At 38.5% G+C, this 23,050-nt stretch overlaps 1 protein-coding gene across 4 annotated transcripts in view; it reads right to left on the reverse strand.

Annotated features, from left to right (window-relative positions):
* Positions 1-15,566, reverse strand: part of ALCAM (activated leukocyte cell adhesion molecule) — a 201,735-nt gene extending 186,169 nt beyond the window's left edge. For all 4 annotated transcript variants that reach the window (XM_079923418.1, XM_079923417.1, XM_079923419.1 and 1 more), the window contains exon 1: positions 14,834-15,566. In XM_079923418.1, coding sequence (XP_079779544.1) covers positions 14,834-14,906 — 73 coding nt within the window. In that variant the 5' untranslated portion in view covers positions 14,907-15,566. The remainder of the gene's footprint in view (positions 1-14,833) is intronic.
* Between the last annotated feature and the right edge of the window lie 7,484 nt (positions 15,567-23,050).

The following is a 23,050-nucleotide window of genomic DNA, read 5'->3' on the forward strand; positions in this document are numbered from 1 at the left end:
TCTCTTTTCTCTCTGTAGAGAGGTCCACTCATTCCCTCCTGTACCTTCCTCAGTAGTACAAGCTGCCCACTTAAGTATCACATGTCCTCTACAGCATATACAGAACACTCAACGTTTCCTGTAATTACACCCATTATAGTAAAATTTAACTTTTTAAACCTATTCACACAGAATAAAATAAGACTCGTTGATGAGGAAAATTATTTCATTGTATTAACCTTCGATTCTGCTTCCATGGAAAAGTGAAATCTCTATTATTTTTATATTGTCTGACATGTCTGTGGGAAGATTATTTTGTTGGATCACAATAACATTAATGTGAAATCTATATTAGAACCCAAGAATCCATGCAATATTTGTCATAGAAATGGGTAACATTTTTTCAAGTAGAAGAGATAAAAAATAATAATTTTCATGTAGACTACTTGATTAATCCAGACTCTTAACAGGTCATTGGTATGGCCCAACCAGTTTTATATATTTAAAGAAAGAGAAAGTCTCATTTACTTGGCTTTATTTGATAATAACTTTGCTCTGATTACTTTTTGATACATATGCTATACTGCATTCAAAGTCTTATATTGTAAAGGCTGAAAGTGAGAGTATTTTGTAATTCAAAAAATAAAATAAAAAGTACAGTTTTTACATTTAAAATTGATTATACAAATATATTGGTCATTCTTTTGTAAAGTACTACTGTGCATGGAGCACAGCAGGTATACAATACATGGGAGCTATCAGTGACAACATGTTGCATTTATATTGGTTTATCTGGACAAGTAACTTTTATAACATATTAGAAAAATATTAGAATTTCTCTGTGGGAATTCAGGACTTGACTATCAGACCATAGAAGTAAAACTTTACTAACAATGTTTTCTATGGGGAATAAAACCATAGGGAAGTTAAAATTCAGAACAACTGGGAAGGATCCAAAGTAAAGTAAAAATAAAATAAAATAAAGGCTTATTAAAAAAAAGACTTTAATTAAAAAGATTATAAGGATTTAGATTATTTTGCCCAGAGAAAAGATGTCAGTTTCAAGAGCACAAGGTTTATTTTTCAGTAAAAACAAAATCTTTCAATTTTTATTTAGGTTTGTGTCTGAATTCTTTTAATTCGTCAATAAAAAAATCCTTCTGCAAAAGTAACACCAGATTTTCTCTGAATTATCTCTGATATTTTACTGCTAACGGCATTCAAGGCATGGTCCACAATACACACATATTTTCTGTGGTACAAATATATTCAATATTGCCTGTGTGATTGATCAACTTCTCATGAAATCTTTTCTATACTATTTTTGCCATATTCAGGAAAATGCCCTGATCCAAAGGTTTAATCTAAGAATTAAAAACAGGAGAAATAAAAATATTACCAGTCGTTTACTGCCACTGAGAATGTGTTCCTAGAATTATCCTAGAAAAACTTAGTTAAATAAATCAGTTTAAATAAATTTTTGTATTTCTCCGGATGATCTTACATTTAATGTTCAATGTCTATGAAAACTCAAAGAAGACAGTTATTAAGGTTTTTATTTTATGTTAATCTGGATTGACACCTGGAAGAAAAATTCGTCTAACTTTATTTCATTTCTTTTTATACTTCATTGCATAGCTTGGGTAGAATATGGCAAATACTGTTTTGTTTATTTTTTTAAAGAACCATAATTCAGGATATTAGTCATTCTCTAACTAAATTTTTAAAAGCAATTGAAAAATTGTCTCAGTACAGATATTTCTAATTCATATGTGAATATACGTAGGCTTTATTAATAATCGATATTTCTAATTTTGACTAATGTGTTTATTCAATCATCATATATGTACTGGGGATATACTGTATATCAGTAGACACTGAGCAGAAAAAAGACTAAGACATAGGCCCTGCCTCTAGAACACAAAAATATTCTAAAGTAGAGAGAAATGAATAAACAGGCAATAGGCAATAAGTGAAATTAGCTCTGGAACTACGCCGAACGGACACTTTAGGACGATCAACGAAGAATTTCTGGAGAAGATGGAATCTAAACTGTGTTCTGAAGGATGGAGATGCTAGCTATTTTTCAGACAAAGGGAGGGTGATGGGGGAGGGTGCAGAGAGAGTTCTGGAAGAAGACAGTGACATGAATAACAACACAGGAAACAAGAAGGCCATGGCACACTTAGAAGTATGGCTGGAGCATGGACTTCCAAGAAAGACTGTGTTGAGAAATGCATGAAGGACCTTAAATGCTATGCTAATAAGTTTGCAGTTTATCCTTACTGCAACAGGGAGCCATTGAAGTATTTTAAGCAGAGCAGTTACAAGATTCTATTCATATCTTACTCATTTTAATGGCAGAGGGGAGAAGAGATTGGAGGGGAGCTAGACTGAAGTTAGGGAAAACTTTAGACTGTTTATTTTGTTCACTTCCTTAAAACTTCTTATGATCACTACTCTATTTTACTCAGAATCTAGAGTCTACATAAATCTGTTATAAGCACACACACATTTTCTTACTCCTAAGTTACCTCTGGCCAACTTACAGAAATGACCTAAAACAGCAATATGTTCTCAGACATTGTGAACTACAATCTGCAAGGTGTCTCTTTTTTAGCCTTAATTTTACCTCTAAGTTTAGATTTCAACCACAGGATCACAATGCAATGATGATTTATTATCAGATGATAAGAATTGTGTCATCATGAATATGATACTAATAATTAATGGATAAAGTCTAGGCATTTGTGAATGATTTATTTATTTTATATAGTGAATAGATTCAAGGTTATGCCCAATAAATAATATGACATCACTCTCATTAATATTCCACTTCTTGAGTAGGAAAAAAAGGTGGAGTGGGGAGGAGCTACAGCTATCAATTTTATGATTTTGAACAACCTGAGACCTCTCTTCTTTATGTACTCCTCCGAGTAAGCTGGGTTTATATTTGTATTTGCGGGAAGGTGGAAAGATTAACTGAAATTAAATATTTCAATAATACTAACAATTTATTGAGAGCGTATTATTTGACAGTCATACGATTGGATGAGTTTGTCCCTACTGCACAAATTAGGACAGAAGACGGGTTAAGCAATTTGTCCAGTGTCACCCGGCTGGGAGGGTGGAGGATGGAGATACAGGTCTCAGAACCACACAGTCTGGCTCCAGAAGCCACATTCTCAAACTCTAATCTATCACAGAAAGAAAACTAAATAAAACCAGCACTTACTTGAAAGAACGCTTAAAACCTTAATGCATAAACTACAGGCCTCAATCCCAGGCTTCCCTACCAGCACCGCCACAAGAGCACATATCTAATTTTAATATGAAATGTTTAAAATCTGTCTCTGTTTTGGAGATTCTTACATGTACCAGACAACTGGGCTGTTTCTTTAACTGATGGCATTTTTGAAATAAATTAGGAGGTCTATGTGTGAGATTATGCAATTTTCTGCAGAACTCAAAAAAATAATTTCCATTTTGAATAAAGAGTAAATGGGGATCGTCATTTAAAACCTTTTTTTCCTTAATTGGACCTCCAGTAAAAATTATTGCTTACCATTGATTCGAACCTATATAAAATATTCTAAATCAATGTATAATTTTGAATCTTAGAATTTTTAAGCTGCAAAGATCTTAGAAATCATATGAGACAATACTTCCTTGACAAAAGTGAACCTCATAAAGGGTAAATGAATTGTCAGGGTCACACAGGTGATGGATATCAACTTAGTATTGAAAGTATAGTTGGAGTTATCTAAATCAAGGGGATATTGGGGAAAATAAAAAAGAGGGAAAGATATGAGTATAGGCCATTTCCACATAGAAATCTATAATCACTTGATTAAAAATCTAGGCAGAGTGAGAAAAATACTATTTTTCTTCTCCTATTCTAATATATAACTGTTTTCACTTAATAGATACCACAAAAGTATTATCAAAATATTCATTATTTTACTGGAAATAAACTTTGTTCTCCTTTGATGCTTTCCTATATTAAAGTATGCTTCTCAAGAGTACACCTACTTTAATTTCTTCTAGTGATTTATTATCCAAAGGGTATAGGGAACTAAGAACTAGGGTTTTAAAACAATTATTTGTAGAAGCATTTTTGAATTCCATTAACAAGAGGAAGATATTACTCAATTTCAAAAAAACATTAATATTAAAATTACAGATTTTTAATAATTTCACCATTAAATTAGAGGTCACCAGAAAATCATAATTAATAAAGCACCCTCCAGTGCTCACAAAAAAAAAGTAGTGGAGCTCCCTCTATTGAATTATGGTTGAGAAAATAGGCCTTGTATTTAAAATCACAATTTTATCTTCAAAACAATTCTATTATAATAATTGTAAATTTTTTCTCTTTCTAAGCTCTAGTACCTTTCAAATTTTAGAAGCACATATGCAATATCAATTTCTAAGAATAATATTGTAAATTACATATGTCTTTATAATTTTAGAATGTGTTCTTTCTCTTTCACGGTTTTTGTTTGCAGGAAATTACATTTTAAGGCTGCAATTTTCAATTTGCGTTTTTCTTTTGTTTTCCTTGAGTTGGTAAAACTAAAAAGTTATTTGACAGATACTGGGACTATGATACATCCTAATAAGAATATGGATTCAAATTTTGTTATGGAAACTCAAAAATGTAGTTTAATGGAACTAAATATATCTTCCAACCAGTAAAATGCGGTATTTCACATATTTTTCTGATATGAATAAACTGGCATTTATTATAATATTGTGATTACTTAAAAATGTGATTCATAATGATTATTATTGGTTGAGAGTCCACTGTGTGCCAGGCACTGAGACATGTGCCATACACTCATTATCTTTTTGAATATTCATATCCAATGAACTTCATAGTACTGTAATCCTCATTTTACAAAACAGAAAAAAAGACAAGAGACAGTAATCAAACTAATGCTCTGATACAGAGCCCAAGCTCTTGAGCTCTTGTGCAATGGAATATATGCTATGTATTGACAGTCTGTGAAATCTGTAAGCCTTGACAGTCTATAAAAATTAAGCAATTAGTTTTTAATACCACTGAGGTATAGCCACACTGTACACAAAAACTCACTACTCAGGTAGTTCAAATCCTTTCTAGCTGAACATTTAGGATCAATTCTAAAAAAATGATCACCTCTAAACTATACCTGGAAACTCTATTCTTTTTACTGTTTTATCATTTATTTTAGAAAGAAGACATACTTCTTATCAGCAAAGAGAAAAAAAGCTGAGCAGATGCAGGTTTTGTTTTAATAAACAGATACTTATTTGCCATTCTACTATGATAAGAAAAGCAATTTTATCATATGCTAATAAATCATTTCTAAAGGAAAATTTCTATTTGAGAACTAAATTACCATATACTGGGGTTGGGTTGAGTAGGGGATTAATCCAACAGGGTAAATCCAAATATGTATTGCATTTTACTCTTAGATCTGATATCAAAAGCATTATTCATATTTAGAGCCATGCTCATTTCTGCAAAAATATAAAACCTATGCCTTATGACCAACATAAACACTTCTCTTGGGAAGTGTCATACCTATCACCACATAGAGAAAATGGTTGCAGAATGAAGTATAAATGCCACAAGTCTGGACATTTAAAACTAAATGCTAAGCAGAAACTGCTTTAGTTTCATAAAATTACAGTATGTACATACTAATATTAAGTCCATTATGAGTGTTTGTTGCCTTGTTTTAAAAATATATCTTCAGCATATGCTTGTTGAAAACTCTTCATGTACATATTTTATGTTTTTTTAAATAAAAGTAACTATAAAAATATATTTTACTCCTTTTCACAATAGGTCCAAAAATTACAAGGTGAAACATTTAGTAGCACTGATTTTTAAAATAAATTTACAGAAGATGGTATTTTTATCAGCTCATAAACAATTTTGACAAGTCTGTTAAAACAAACTTGTTGGAAGAAATGTTCAAAATATGATTTACTTAAAAATAACTGAAGTCTGTTTAGTCAAACTATTAAACTGGGTTTACAAAATGGCATTAGTTAGACGTATATTGCATCTACAATGAACAAACACGAATATTTGGAAACCATTTGTGTAATGAAAAACATTATCAACTGCTCTTAAGGTTCACATCTTGTTGCCTGTTAATCCACTGCTTCAGTTAATCTCATATCACAGAGTATGAATCTTCTAAAATGGAAGAAAATATGGCTTACAATTACATGGTTTATGTTCTAAAAGTTACCCATCTTATATGGAAAGAGCAATGATAATAATTCATAATAAATGCACTTCTTTCCTGCATTTGTGGTTCCATCTCATGTATAAAAATTTAGGCACAAATCTGTCTATAGTTTTTGCCTTACATATGAGTGTGTGTGCCTATTACTCCTATAATTCTCATTTTTTCCATAAACTTTAAATAAATAAGAACCAACATATCCTGGTTTTTAAGAAGTTATAGTAACAGTACAGAGTTATGGAGGAAGTATGGGGAAGGTACATCCCCATATACTTTAGCTTGGACTAAAGATACTCTTTTTTAAATAGAGATATATTTGACATATATTTGTTTTAGGTGTACAGTATAATGATTTGATAGATGTATATATTGCAAAAATGATCACCACAATAAGTTTAGTTAACATTCATCACCACACATAGTTACAATCATTTCTTGTGATGAGAACTTTTAAGATCTACTTTCTCAGCAACTTTCAAGTATACAATATAGTATATACTCTTTGAACCGTAATTTTAGAATTTCTTTCTAACCAAAAAATACACATATTCTTTGACTCAGCAATTTCACTTCTAAGACATTTTCCTGCCAACATAATTGCTCATACGGACAAGAACAAGTATTAAGATGTCCACTGCCGTATTGTTTGTAACAAATAGATTAGAAACAATCTACATTTCCAAGAGCTGGGGAAATGGTTAATTATGGTGTGTACAATAAACTCCAATACACCATGTTAAAAAATGATGTAGAGCTATATGTGCTGATATTAGATATTCTCTTAATCTCCAACATGTAGTGCAAAGTGAAAAAGGAAAGGTACAGTACGTTCTCACTACATATGTTTAAAGGGTGGGAAGTTTATATGCAAATATGTGCTAGTATATAAGCATTTGAATAAAATCAAAGAGATCCTCTTCTGAACCCCGTAACTGGTAAGTAAATTAGGGAAATTAAAAAACAAGTATTTGAACAACTTCAAGGAATTCCTGGTCACCTCCAGGAGTTAGAGCCATGTTCCTCCTTAGTGTCTTCACTCATTCCATTCTCTCAGCCCATATCTTTTGTTTGATTATTTCTCATCTCGTACTTCAGATATCACTTCCTGAAAGAACTTTTCTGAGTTTTTCCTAAACTCCAGACCAAATTTGGCCACACTGATGTAAAATGCTCTTTATGTGCCCTTGCCGTACTTAGCAAAAGTTCTAGCAAATAATTATATAATTAGTTGACTGATGTCTGTTTCCCAGAGAGGACATAATTTCTTGGAGAGACAGTGGACCTTGGCTATTTAGTAACTAGTTCATAGCAGTATCCCCAGCACCAAGCCCAATGCTTTGCACAAATTGAGCACAATAAATATTTATTGAATGCTATTATTAAACGTTGAATGGTTAATTGACAAGAGTTTTAATTTTGGATTGGTTAACAATATGACCTTAGGGAAGTAGCTAAGTAATTTTAAGGCTCTTCATAGCTCCAAAACCTTGAACCTATGGGTCTAAACATACATCAAACTAAGAACATTGTTGTCTCTAAAAATGGCGGTTAATCTTCTACTGAATTTTAGGTAATCTCTTTACCTGTATCTTCATCTAGCTCAGCTGTCAAATAAGAGAACTGAACAAGATAGACATCTAAGGCACCTTCTCATTTTTCCAATGACCCCTCTTCTACCACATTTTAGCTTCTGATCATGAATTGCATGCCTTTAACCCTTCAATTTCTCTCTCTCTCTCTCTCCCTCCACACACACACACACATAAACACACACACACACACACACACACACACACACACACACACATACACTTTCCATAATTTTATTCCTGAGGAAGATAAAGTTTGAGCAGTAGGAAACAGTACTCTTACTGGACACTGCTCTATAATATATGAGCCTCTATAATATTTCTTGCCCAATAATCTGAAAGAAGAGGGTGTAGACTGTGAATATGGGGCTGAGGATCTGCAGTAAGGATCCCTGCTGTTGCCACACCCCTCACTACTATCTTGAGAGGTAGACTTCCATCAAGAGAACTAGCCTAGGGAAGCCTATTAGAAAATGAAAGACCATGGAGAAGAATTAATTTTTCCTGAACAACAACCAGCCAAATCCCAGAAGCAAAGCTTCATAGGTTGACTCACACAGCAGCCTACAGTAGAATGACATGGAGCTAAAATCAGAAAAGCACCCAACTGTCCAGCTTAAATTGCCAAACTGCAAAATAATGAACTACATAAAATGGTTGCTGTTTTAAACCACTTTATTTTGGAGTACTTTATTATGTGGCATAGTTAACTGATACACTGTGGTTCAAAATTTTAATAAGAGTAGCAAGACTTATTTTTCTGTTTTTTGCTTGATTTGGAGCTAGGCAAATTTTATAGCCAGAAACCTCCCTACTATTAGGGAAAGTACTGGGGAATATGCTGACAAGAGTTTTAGCCACAGTGTCCAATGCCCGCTCCCTTCAATCCGTCTTATTAAGGACAAATCTATGGCATCCTTTACCCGTGTGCTTAGAAAATACCCTCTCACCATTCCTACCTCCATTTGCTTTTGGAGTTTTCTGAATATCTGGGACACTCAGAGATATTTGAACCAAATAACATGTGGGTGATCAATTAGGAATAGTCAGTCTTGGCACCAACTGTTCTGGCTATAATGTTGGCTGTCCCAAGTCAGGTCACCATACCTAACTGATACAACTGTAGTTCACATGTACAAAGAGACTTGAGACCCTCCTTCAATTTTATAGACATCTTTGGTAATTTATTCTTAGATCTAAATTGATAGTGGAGCTACTGAGAAACCTCACAGAAGAACAGAATGGGAATTGTGCAGTTGGCTAAGAAAGGATTTCAGTATCAAATTGAAACAGGCCTTCCCTAGATAACTGCATGGCTAAGTATAGCTCCCAGGTGAATTTCAAACATCCTTATTCTCTTGGCATCTCAGGTCGATTCGGTTTCCACTCCAATCCACGGAATCCTTAATGTTCCACACGTACTACAATATTCTGGGGTTCCAGCCATAACCTTATATCTCTCTTATACTTGACATTAAAGAGGCATATAACCCCTTATTGATACTTCACTATTGCTGATACTTAAATAAAAAAGGTTAGAAATATTCAGTTTGTCAGGTTGAGGAATGTCTTATAGTTAAGTATTCTATGACAGACACATAGTCAAGTCATTAACAATTATTGTGATCATCTAATTTGCCATCCAAACTGCACTTTTGAGAGTAAAAAGGGTACCATTAATAATCGAATAAACCAGGCATAAACCAGGAGTGTCTTGGATATACCAGGATGTATGGATCATGGAGTGATAGAGAACAGAACTTTAGGGGAAAAAAGGCAAGGAAGAAAGCCAGGGAAACTGGACAGCTGTCTAATTTCTGATTAGTCTATTCTCCCACAATTTTGTTTCATTTTATTGCAATGCTAGAAGATCAGACACAGTCATGTTCATTGAAGTACCTCAACTCAAAGTTGAATTATGTAATCCTTTGATTAGAAACTATTTTGGATTTTGCACAACTCTGATTGCCCCTTGAATGGAATGGATAATTGAAAACTGACTGGATAAATAAGAGAGGAAGCAGTCAAAGCTAATTTCATTCTTGGAACATATACTACAATAATGGGCTATGATAATAGGTTACCATAAAACAATTACTGAATATCATAGCACAATTGTAACTAGTCCTAGCTGAAATATATATGTTATTCTGTCTAATAAGGTTGGGGGAAAAGAACATAAATTTTATTATTTAAACAGAGAAATTAGCTGGATGAAAATATCAGTAACTCCAAATATACGATAACATTTTGTACAGTATAGGGATACTTGTAATAATTGTAGGATTTAACCTTATCAAAGAGCCTATAATATCCTCTTCTTAAACATAGAAGATATATTTTAGTCTTGGCTTTGTTCTCCACAGGGAAAGGAAACTTCTGCCCTAATAAAAAAAAGCAATGAGAAATATAAATGGACATTTTTCTGGACATTTTATTGAAAATAAAAAGGAGCTGATATCCAAAAGTAATAACTAAATAAATATTAATTCATCATGCAGCACTCCCAAGAAATTTTTCTTTAGTATTCCAGTGAGTTAGCTCATCTTAATATGCCACATACACTCATGTGTGAGAAATAAAATGGGCCTTTTGAAAACCTAACAGTGAAGAATAAAATTAACACTTTGAGAAGAACTAAATTTAAGTTTCCATGTATACACACTCTTTTATCATATCTGTACCTATGCTGCTCTCCTGCGTATTTGGGATAACATGTTGCATGTGTCAGAGAGCTAGAACTCTTTGATGATGTTTTATGTGAAATAGATGGCCAGAACAAAAAGAGGTGTGTTTGGGAATATAAAACAAGGTGATTATAAAGCATTTAAAATACTATATGACAAAAAGCTGCCATCTTACACTAAGTAATGCTGACAACTTAGTGCTCAGTTTTACAAAGGCCTATATTTAGTGCCATGAAAACTTGAGGGAGAAAAAAAAGAAAAGAAACATTTTTGCCTGCTTTTAATAAAATGGTCAAAGTGATAATTAAGTGGAATAAATTAAAGAGTGTTATTCTATTAAGAATATAATAAAAAGTCTTAATATAGCATGTTTTACTTGAAAAATTCAAAATGCTGAGCAAGGGAGTTAGTAATCTCACCAAAATCAGAACAATGTACTACATAGGGAGATAATTTTACAGATGGGAAATAAAAAGGAGTATAAAAATAACTTCCCCCAAGTTTACAACATTCTTAAGCAGCACAGCTAAAAACTGAACACATGAGTACTGACTCCATTATAAAGAATTTTTTGTTGACACTTAGGAGTCTTAAAGTAGGTTTTTATTGATTTTCTTCTTTTTAATAAGTCCACAGTAGACAAGCATTTTCTTCTAAATTTCTATTTTAAAAGATATGCTAGTTTGAATTTTCTAAAAAGTCAGAAAAAGTTTGGAATCTAGTCATGAAAATATTTTAGATTTCTATAGATTTGAAAACAATGGGAAAGCATTATTATTTTCTATTTCCTTCTATATTGTACTTACAACCATGGAGCAAATCAACTTCCTTGTTTAGGAGCCTTTTTAGGGTGTACATATAAGGCTTTGTCACATAAACATATTAGCATCAACCATCACTTAACATTTTATTCTAGGAACTATATATGAAGTTTAAATAGAGCCAGTCTTCCAGAAGGGATGGGTTGCATATATATATTTCTTTTTATGACCTAAAGCCCTTTCTGACTGTTGGGGTCTCTTTTCCCAGGAGAATGGGAGACTAATTCTCTCCAGTATAAATTTTTTTAATAGCCTTATTCAGGCTTGGAGGAGTAATCACAAGATACGAGTTTATAAAAGTAGGAAAAAAGACAGAAAGCTAGCAATTGGGAGCCACTGACATTTTTCTAGTAATACAACTTATATGAATCGTGTCTGTCCAGGCTGTTTGAAAGCATTAGAAAAATACAGTTGGAAAATGACTCTGACTTGCCTAAATGGGCTTTTTACCCTAGGTCATTAGAAACAAACGGTTGAGCTGGCAGAGCTCTCAGAGAGCAGAGCCTTAGTCCACCCTTTTCCTTACACATGAGAATACTGAAACCCAAAATGGTGAAATGACTTGCTCAAGTGCCTGAAGGTAAGTGGTCCCAAAACAAACCTAGGAAAGCAGTCTACTGAAAATAGTGCCCCATTAAATCATAAATTGCTATTGGATTAAATAAATCAAAGAAAAAGCAGTATTACTGCCTACTAAGCAGTTTGCAGTTTTGAAATTATAAATTTTAATAGTCCCACATCAGTTAGTCTGAAAGGACATTATTTGAATTGATGCTCTTCCCAAGGCCTACTGAGATAAACGGATACATTCCAAACATGATAACCCACTGGAAAAAAAGCTTTAAGTGTGCTTACGTCTTGGAATGAACTTTTTATCAGTGAGCAATTAAGAAACATTCCAGAGGGGGTGCACACAGATGACCCAAGAGAAGAAACAGTTCAGGGCCCATCTCCTTGTTGTAAATAATCAAGGAAAGCCTTTTTTTTTTCTTTTTTTTAAAGCAATACAAAATGTTACCACAGGCTGACGCTCTTTCTACGAGAATAATAAAATTCTTGCTCCCTCGGATGCTGAGCTCATACTTCATTGCCTTCATCTCCGAATTCAGTTTCCGTGGTTCATAGATAATTATCCTCCTGCCTTCAAAACAGGTAACATGCCATGCCTAAAATATATCCATGGCTACGTAGCGACTACAGACCGACAGACCTGCAGAGGCAGTTTCACAAACTCTAGTTTTTGTTCTCTAGGTCTGGACACACTATCAAAACCGCTCCGGAAATGAAGGGCTGCAGGCGGGCCAGTCCCTTCATTCAGTCCCTTTGCCTAAGCCAGCTATTGGTGCTGCATCACCCCCGGGCTCAGCGGTGCAGAAGGCTCTGGAGGAGGGGCACTTGCCGTCCAGGACTTGCACCCTGAATCTGGACGTGGCGCTTTTAGTGCCGTAATTCTCTCTTTTAAAACACACTGACGCCGCACCGAAAATCTGGCGCATTTGCCAGTCGGGTAATTTCAAGGAAAGCGCTGATCTGAGGGTCTCAGTCTCCTGACCCGCAGATCAGCAGAGGGTAGGCGGCGGTGAGAGAGCCCGCCCCGCTAGCTGAAAGCGCGCAGCTGGGTTCCGGCGAGAAACGCGCGAGCTTGCTGCGTCAAAAGAATCCCCGCGAAGATCAGAAAGAGGAACCTCTCCCTTTTTAGCAGTTACATGTGCGGAAAACCTGTCCTCTGAGGTGGCCCAACTGAAAATAAATTCCGGCACGGAAAAGGAAACTGGGCGTGTGCCTGTAGTCCGAGCGTAGTGGTGTAGGTGAGACTACGCTCTCCAAGCGGCGAGGGGGTTAAACCGAAAACCAGCTGTGGGACTGTGGGCGTGTGGATCTTCGCACTGAACAAACTACAGAACCCTCATCCTCCCTCCTCTCTCCCCTCGGCTCCAGAGAGAGTGCCCCTCCTTCCCACACCAGCCACTGGGATCAGGAAAAAGTGAAATCCGTACAGTACCAAAGCCAAGGGGGTCTCTCCTTCCCACCTCCCGGGGGGTTCTCACCCCACTCCACCTGCTTTTAAATCCTGTTCGACTCTCGATTCACAGTCCCAGCCCCAGAGCCGGCGATCCGTCACAGACGCCTCTTGCTCTAGCCTCAAAACAGCAGGTGAGCTCATTACCTCGACTCGAAATGTAACTTTAAAAATGAGAGCAGAACGGGAGGGGGCACGCACCTCGCGCGTACACCACCACTAACACACACCGCGGCGGCAGTTCACAAACACTAGGGATCTGCAGACTCTAACCCCGAGCCCCACTCTCCTCTCTTTTCTGGGAGAGCTCCAGAGGCTTTCAAACCCCTTCTTTGACCTCAGCATGCCAACAACTGAAGGGATGTGCAGAAATTAAAGACGCGAAGAGGAAGTGAGTTTTTCTTTGATAAAAACTAAAGAAAGGGGCAAGAGTACAAACAGAAGCCGAAATAACAAGAAGTAGGAGGGTTTTTTTGCAATTGTCTACGAGGGGCTAGAGATCAAAACTTCAAAGGGAGAAAAAAAATTCCCCCCAAATCTTCATTTCTAGCGAAAAATTAACCTGCTGCTCTGTCAAGCGACGGCGAGCACACAGAATTTCCTGTTAGGGTCAACTCACTTCAGCCACCCGGCGGGTCTCAGGATGACAGTGCCAGGGGACGTCCCTAAGGGCAAGGAAAGAGATTTCCAGGAGAGATATATTCGTAGTTGGGGCTTTTGCTTTTTCTTTTTTTTTTTTTTTTTTCTTATGAGGCTCAATACAGAACTGAGAACTGAGGTTAGGTCACAGGTCCTGAACAATCCACAACCCCCTCACTAAGGGCTCACAAACCTGGCTGCGAATTCCAGTCCAGGCTGCGTTCTTTGCCCGCCATCACCCCTACTCTCACCACCCACCCAGACAATGGGGGAGACGACGTCCAAACCAAGGTCGGAGCTTTAGGAGGTTTTAAAAGGGAGTGATTGAAAGTCCTCCCTTCCTCCTCTACCCCTCCCCCTCCCTTCGCCTCTCACCACGGGAAGTTACCAGGGGATTTATCACGAAAAAGTGCGAGCTATTGCCTCCAAGAGCTAAGCGAAAGGAAGACTGCCCAGAGCGCAGTGACGTGGACTTTGATATCCAGAGACTGGAGGGGTGGTCAGAGGGCGAGAGCTCGCCGCCCAGGCTGGAGCCGCAGGGGGGAAGGGGAGAGAGCCAGATGAATCTTGCCCGTGGGCCCCGCGGAGCCCCGGCCCCGGCCGCACCCAAACTTCCTGGAGATTTATCAAGTCCCCCCAGTCGCTGCCCCAACTTCAGCCAACCGGTCGAGCCCAAATATGCGGCACAGGTGAAGGTACACAGGGCCAGCTCTGTGCCCGCACCGCCGTCCCCTTACCTCCCCCATGCGCCCCGGCGCACCTCTCCGGGGGTGCGAGGCCCGGGCCGGGCACCTAGAAAAGAACCCCCCCGGCCCAGGTTGGCCTGGGGCTGCTCTGAGGCCCCTGCTCTTACCTGGCCGAAGGACAGCAGCGGAGATCAAGAGGCAGAAGACCAGACGGCAGGAGGAGGCCGCCTTCGATGCCATATTCCTCCTCCTCCTCGGGGACCACCGACAGAGTCCGCGCCGCAGGAGCGGGCGTCCTCCCCGGCTCCGCGCTGCCCGCGCGCTCGCGGGTCCGGACGCAGCGGGCAGCGGCTTGTCCCAGACACACCGCCCCCTGGGCTGTGGCGCTGCACCTTCGGGTGTCCGCTGCTCGCAACTTTCCACCACGCAGTGCCCCAACTCCTCCTGTCTCCCCGTCAACACCCGCCCTTGGCCCCTTCGGCTGCTCCTCCCGGGACCGGCGACCCTCTCTTCCCGGGAGACACTTGAGTAATTCGGAAAGGTATACGTGGTTCTTTTTAGCTGGTCTGTTATTTTCCTTCTCTTGGAATAATAATAATAATGGTAGTGGCAGTGCGCATAAAAAGCCTGGTGCTAGGAAAGAATTGCCGGGAGGGGCAACAGTGGGGCGACAGGTCCAGGCGGTCTCCTCAGGTGGTAGCGGCGGTGGCAGCGATAGCAGCGGCGCCAGCAGCGGTCTCTGGGCTGCTCTGAGTGGAGGGACTGGAAGGCGTGTGTAAGCTGCCGCTTGCCTCCTCCCTTCGCCTCCTCCCTCTCTCCTCTCTCCTCCCAGCTTCGCGGGACGTGGAGCCTAGCGCAGGTGGTAGGAGCTGGATCTGCAGCCTAGAGGCGCTGCAGGACCGAGTCCGAGACGAAGTCCGCCTCAGGAACTCCACTGGGCTGTCATGCTCACCGAGTCCCGGAGACCAAGTGGGCGGGGCTTTCTAGTGGCTCCGCCCCGGGGGCACGCCCGCCAATAGGGAGCCCGCCCAAGAGCTGCGCGCTCCTGGGTGGGCCCCCAGTACTGTCACTTCCCTGTGGCGTTATCTTTGCCATCGTCCTAGGGATTCTCACTTCACGCTGCCCACGCAGCTTCGCCACGGTTCAAATTGCCCTTTTCTTGCCCCCAGGCGCCTATCCACTGGCTCACTCCTCAGGGACTTTTCGGCCGTGATATCTCAGCCTCCTTCTCCTATAAGGAGAGTAGTGGGGCAGGGACGTGGGGGTCGGGACCTCCCCGGGGACTCGCACTTCGGGTCCAAGGATGATAGCGAAGGAGGGAGGAAGGGGCTAGAGGAGGTGGCAAATCGGGGAACTTGCCTCCTGGGAGTTAACAGGAACAGCTACTGGTTGGCGGGGCGGGGGGGGGGGGGGTAACTCACTAGGCTGATTCCCCCGCCCTACTCTCGCCACGTGCCCTTCTCGCACGCACCTTGTTTTGCAGGCAGATTACTTGAGTCGACTGCCCACTAGCAAATAGAAAATATTCACTCTTTCCCGGGGGAAATTAAATCAGGAATTTCTAGATCATACTTCGTTACACGGATTTTCCCAATGTCTACAAAAGCCAGAGCAAGTGTCTCTTATTTTGAATGAAGCGGCGATTTTAAGTTGCAAACAGAAATCCTCAAATTACTCAGATTAAAAGCCAAGCTTCTCCTTGTCCGTTCCAGAAAGCCAGTCATCCCAGCAGATGGACAGGCTTCTCTGGCAATTTCTAAAGATTGAACCACCTCCCAGGCGGAACGTCAGGAAGCTGTGTCGCTTTCAGATCAGGCAGAGAGCATGAAGGAATTTTTCCCTCTAGAACACCGGGGTGGAGCTGTCGGAGCCCTAAGTGGCTCTAAATCAGGGATGTGGGATCACAAGTCTCATCCACGAAGCATAATAAAATCTTGGTCCCAGAACCACTTCGCCGGGGCATTAAATAGCCTTCCGTGCATCACAGGGACACCCCTGTGTGAGACTAGTCTCCAGCAGAGAATGCCAACTAGTAATCGTCACATACTGCGCTTTCATCAGAAGACTTGAGTCACCAGCTAGATGGGGATGAGGGAAGTTGGTGGCAGGAGAAATAATAAAACAAGCGGGAGTGCGCGCGCGCGCCCACACACGCCTTTGAATTCTTTCTCTTTTCCTGCTCCAAACTATTAAGTTCCATCTTCCGCTGTGATTTTTATCGAAAGCCTGCCAGTCTTGTCCTCTCGGTTCTCCTTACATTACATTCGCAGTATTCTCGAGTAGAGCTCTTATATTTTTCCTCTCAGAATAAGTAGTTTCTCCCTTTTGGTTTTAACATTAGCATTTCATTTGCATCTTATGAACCTACAAGAAGGCTAATGGTATGAGGCAGATGCCTTTTAATTCAGTATTCCATGAGCTAAGTATGGCTGAATTGCTAGCATTCCCATGGGATCCTGTAGAATTCCTTTAGGGAATTGTTTCCCCTTTAACAGCAGCTCTAAGTAGCTCTTACTCGAAAAAATCATCCTAACTATATATTTAACCTGGATCCCTCCCAACCCACCCTCTGTCTATCTGACCCCCTTTATTTTGGGGTGGGAGTTAATACAGCTTAATTGTTAAAAAGTTGATCTGCAAAGGCAGACTGTCTGATTTGGGCTTTGACATTCCCAGGGGCATGATCTTGGTGAACTCAACCCCTCTAAGCCTCAGTTTCCTTACTTGTAAAAAGTGATAACAATAGTGCTAGCCTTTTGAGATTTTTGTGATGATTAAATGAGATCACACAAATAACTGGCTAGATACAGTAGAAGGAGTGTGGGCTTTGGGGAGCAATCAGAGCCTAGGTAAAGCCCCTGTTCTGCACAAGCAAGTGACCTTGAGCAAAAGTCAGTCTCTTATAATCAAAGTATGATAAGTATGATGACACATCAGAGTACCAACTTCAAAGGTGAGCAGCTAAGTAGGATCAAAATACATTCTATAAATTAAGTATATTATACTTACCCACATTTATGACAAGTATGATTGTATGTAGTACAGTCAGTTGGTCCAGAATTCCTTTTAGAGAGGAATTTGTCCTAGTGTAGGAAAATGCCTTAACAAGCCGCTTGGAGCAGTAACTTCAAAAGCTATTAGTCTTATATAGCTAAGGCCACAAAGTGATGGTGAAACTACTCTATATTAACTAACATAATAAAAATAAAATGAGGAATTACAAAATAATAAAAATAAGAATTTGGCAGGGGAGTGAAGACAGGGATGCTGAGAAAAGAAGAAGGGACAAAGACTAAGCCATACAATTATAAATTGAAATGGTGGAATACCTTTAAATATAAATAATTAGTTAATGGCAGCTATTGAACACTTACTATATATTAGGTTATTCTAAGCAATTTATATGAACTAGTGGAATAATTCCCCCTCGAAAAAAATCCTGCGAGGGAGATGTTAATGTTATCTTCATTTTACTCATGAAGAAACTGAAGCCCAGAGATATGAAGTAACTTTTCCAAGTTCACACAGTGATTCGTGATTCATAGTAATAGTAATGCCACCATTCTACCAAAGGCACTTTGATATTAGAGCTTCATTTCTATCTACTTACTCATCACTATCCACTTCACTTATCAGATATGTGCAAAAATAAATTTATGACTTTCTTTTTGGTTGAGGGGGGCTTGATTGAAACATAAATTCCTAAAACATTAATAAAGCCTCCTACTCTCAAATACATTGTCCTTGAGGAAATTAATAAGGCAGTGCACCCTATCTGCATGAGACAGATACAGTGCATATGAGATGACAAGACCATTTCTAGTAATTTAGCATAAGTAAGAGCTCAGAATTGGAAATAAACTTGAGATGTAAGCTCCACAAAATAATGTAGTAGAGAGAGTATTTGTCTGTCAAGATTTGGGGAATGGGGGGTTGGATCCACCTGACCTAGTTCTTAACAGGAAGAGCTTTTCCAGCTGCATCTGGACCACAAGTGCTTTTGTTACAACCAAGAAAACATAGTATTCCAATGATATTTACCAGTTTAATCATGCCTCAGAGCATCATAATGGGGACTGCTTATTGCAAGGAATAAAATGAATAATGTTCAGCCAGAGGAAAACGTACTTCTTGTTACCTGAAACATGAGAAGCATTTTGCGTCTCCAGTATAAAAGAATTCATCATCAGTCAGGACAGTATGCTCAAAGCAGTGACAGCACAGTAGGCAGCTTTCCTGCTTAGAATCTGTTGAGGTCAGATCTCAGGATTCCAGAGGCTCAGGCCAGGAACCTTTGCCCCATCTGTACTACTTCATCAGTATGTGACAATATAGCTAGGTGGGGCATGTGAGCATTTGAAGAGTTGAGGTGATTTTTTTCTTCTGATCAACGTAAACAATTTCCCACTGGAGATGAAATTTCCAAAAGATAGCTTTGGAGGCTGGTGACATTTGTTCTTTACCACATTTATCATAGTGTTTTGTGTGCCTTCCTAGTTTTTGAACAAAACATGTATGCAATTCAAGAGCATGCAACAAATCTGACTCACTTTCTCCCCAACCCCACCTCTCCATCAATGATTACACATTTCTAGCCAATACTTTGCAAATACATTGGGTACTCTGTAAGTATTTATGTATGAATGATAAATAGTGAGGAAAATTTTTTATAGAACATAGACCCTGAAACAAACTTAACAGGGAGAATGAATAAGAAGATGAAAGCTGTTTCCACTGAGCCTTCAATGATTGGACTAGTATGGTCCTGGTACCAGTTCCAACGTGTCGGGTTTTTTTTTTTTTGCATACCACCAAAGCAATTCTTGGACACTAGGTTGATGTTCTACAATTCAACTAAATTCTCACAGTATCAGCCTGGTTATAGCGTCAACCAGATAGAAGAGATACCTAGGGCAAGGTGTGTGGGAAGGAGAGCAGAGCATCCACGCTCTCTGAGCATGCCACTCTCCCCAAATAACCACGTGTTTATCAACCGGGAAGCTCTTGGAGCACAGACCTTTCAAGTTTTTATGGAGGCTTCATTACATAGGCACTGTTGATTACATTCTAGGCCATTGGTGATTGAACTCAATCTCCAGCCCCACTGCTTTCCCAGGAGGTCCAGAGTTGGGACTAAAAGTTTCACCCTCTAATCACAGAGTCAGATTGGATCTCCTGGCAACCAGGCCCCGTCCTTAGGTGACCTAGGGACTTTCCAAAGTTACCTCATTAACACAGCAAAACGCACCATTATGTTACCACTCTACTCACTTAGGAAATTACAAAGGTTTTAACAACTCTTACCAGGGATGGAGTCAAGACCAAATATTAAATTTCTTAGTATAACACACAGTATCACAACTAGGCAGAACTAAGGTTTAGGGAAAGCAAAGAGAATGAGTCAAGACCTAGTCACCATAGTGAAAAACTTTGAAATATAAACTGAGGAAACCTAATCTACAGGAAGAAGAGAGTGAAAAAAAAAACTATTTGCTATCAGTGAGAAGAAAACAGAGCCACAGGAGAATAGAATCCTGACTAGTAAAGGTTTCAAGTGACCAGGAAGGGAATGGGCAAGGGCCTTGCTTAATGCACTGATGAGAAAATTGAAATAGACGGCTAAGTGGCATTTATATTAAGTTTAAGAAGATATAACTATTTAAAAGAGGCACAGAGATTACACAGGTATAAGATAAAGCTCTGTTTTTTTTCTGGACCCTAAGGTTTTTAAGTCAATGATTCCTAAAATGACTCTATATACGGCCTGGGGAACAGATGGGTATCTGTCTTCCTAAGAAATATTCCCTTGAACTTTATTTTTTAATTTTGATTAATATTAATATCAGTCATGGTTTTGAATAAAATTTTGCAACTCACATCTTCAATAACATCAGCTAATAAAGCTGTATCACTGGAGCTCAGGAGCGCAAAAACTTTCAAAGCCTATGGTAAACATTATGTTCTTATTTCAGACTGTAGCTCGCTCAATGTCTGGGTACAAAAAGAAATTCATAGCTATTTCAGTCGAAGTAGAAATCCACTTAGTCGTTTTCCTTCCTGTCTTAGACATGAGGAATGGAGAAAGAATCTAGCTAAGCCCTTTGACCGTGAAACATACACCATAACTATAAAATAGATTCCCAAAACTTAGTGCTTTGGGTAGGTGCATAAAATTTACTCAGAAATTATAACAGTCTAAGTTCCTCCTACAACTTGAGAGTTTCTCCTTAGAGTTCTCTATGTGTTTTCAACTTTTAACTGAAATATACGGTTCTTTCAGTTTGGGGTAAGTAAAAGTGATTCAGAGCGTAGTTATTCAAATGTTTGATACCTCAAAAGAAGTTTCAACTTAATTACCCCTCAAAAAGTTCTCCAGAGTTATCGCTACTTGCTTTGTCATATATCTGCTAGCCATACTGATCTATGATCATTTCATTCAGGAATTTGAAGTGGACATGCAATGACTATAGAAGTTGAAAACAATGTATTTTTGATTTCCTAAAACAGATCACCATGGATTTAATGGACTTCTGGAAAACCAAAATGAAGTATTAACTAAGCCCAGGTTATCTATACTAGTTTTCCTTAAAATAAGCAAGATAGTTGCAAGAGTTTACAGGAAAGTATTAAGAAGAAATTCTTACGTAAATGCATAATCCCTAAGGAGTGATATTAATTAGCAAAAAACAGATGAATAACACTGAATGAAGTCTCATTGATTATGTAATATATGACAGAATCTTATAATTTTAATGTTTCTTAGGGCCTTACAATAATTTAGATGAAGAGTTTTCAATCTTTATTTAAATACAAACCTTTTTCTTCTAATGAAGGCTCACTCTGAAGTCAAATTTCCTATTTTCCCGTTTGACCCCTTCAAACCATACAGGTCTCCTCATTATTCCTAAATATACCTACCATATTCCCACATCAGGGCCTTTGCACTTGCTGTTTCTAATCCTCGGAATTCTTTAACCCAGTTATTAGTGTAGCTTACTCCATCACCTCTTTCAAGGTACTTGCGCAAATATTACCTTCTCACTGAAGCTTTCCATGAACAACTATTTAAATTTTCAACCCCCATCCCCAGTACTCCTTATCTCCCTTTTGTGCTTCATTTTTTTCTCTGTTGTCTCTATCCCCATAGAGCATAATAGATTGAAAGCTCAATGAGGGCAGAAATGTGTGTCTGTGTTACTCTCTGCTATATGCCTAGAATAGACAGACACATTAGTAGACACATAATACTACTTGACCAATGAGTTCATCAATTCTTGAATACTTGATGAATAATAAATTATAGTGCAGGGTAATTAATAAACTGATACAGGTGGGGCTGCTTTGACTGAAGTTTGATAAGTAGCCTGAAGTTTCACTTCCCCCTTTAGATACTTCAAAGCTTTTTAGCATAATTAGGAAACCCACCAGGTCAGTATCATACAACAGATGAGGTCATTGAGGTCCCAGGATCCAGAAGTCTTAACCAAAATTTACACAGGTATGGGTACCACTCTTGCTTAAATGAAAATGGACCACTTTCTGGTAGAGTAAATACACAAGATACTCTGTAAATTTTTAGTCAAATTCTCAGAACAATAAAAAATTTTGGATGCATATAAGACATTATTAATCAATTTTAAATACAGTATATTTGCCCAAACTCTTTTCAGAACAGATATTCTGAATAGTGTTCTGTATAAACTTTCTCTAAGGCATGATTATGGATGCAGTATCAATATTGCAAAGTCTACAGAGGTGGTTCAGTATTCAGGATTTTAAGCCTCAGTGTTCTTTATACTTTGTTCTTTTCTGGTGGATTTGGCAACATTATAATTCAAAGCAATGTATTCCACAAACATAGATGATTCATAACCTATTCAGCTAACAGTGCTATAGGACAAATATTTGATTTAATTTGATGTCCAACATTTTAACGTTACATGGAGGTGTTTAATGTGTTTACTTTTCTTTGTAAGGGCAAGAAATTCACTTAATAATTGTACCTCAAGGTGAAAAACTTATGAGAAAACACAATACATTTAAAAACGGCTATAAAATCCAGTGCACAAAAAGATTTATAAACATGTATATGCTTTCATTGAAATCACCAGAATCTGTGATGTGTCAGAGCCAGCAGGGAAGTAGATTAAATTATTTTTGGCTATTGCTTCCAGTTTTGAAATTCTATTAAAACCAGTTAATTGATACATCTCTTAAGGAAAATGATTTGCCTTTTTATAAAGAATGACATCCAACTTATAGAGTGAAGCATACTGTCCATGTGTTATTAACATATCAAGTTAGAAGAGAATCCCCAAAGAACAGAACTCTCGATTATTTTTCCTAGACTCAAGGACATTTCAAAAGAGGGCAAGGTCCATGGT

Source organism: Stenella coeruleoalba (assembly GCF_951394435.1).
Source record: "Stenella coeruleoalba genome assembly, chromosome: 5".
NCBI lineage: Eukaryota > Metazoa > Chordata > Mammalia > Artiodactyla > Delphinidae > Stenella > Stenella coeruleoalba.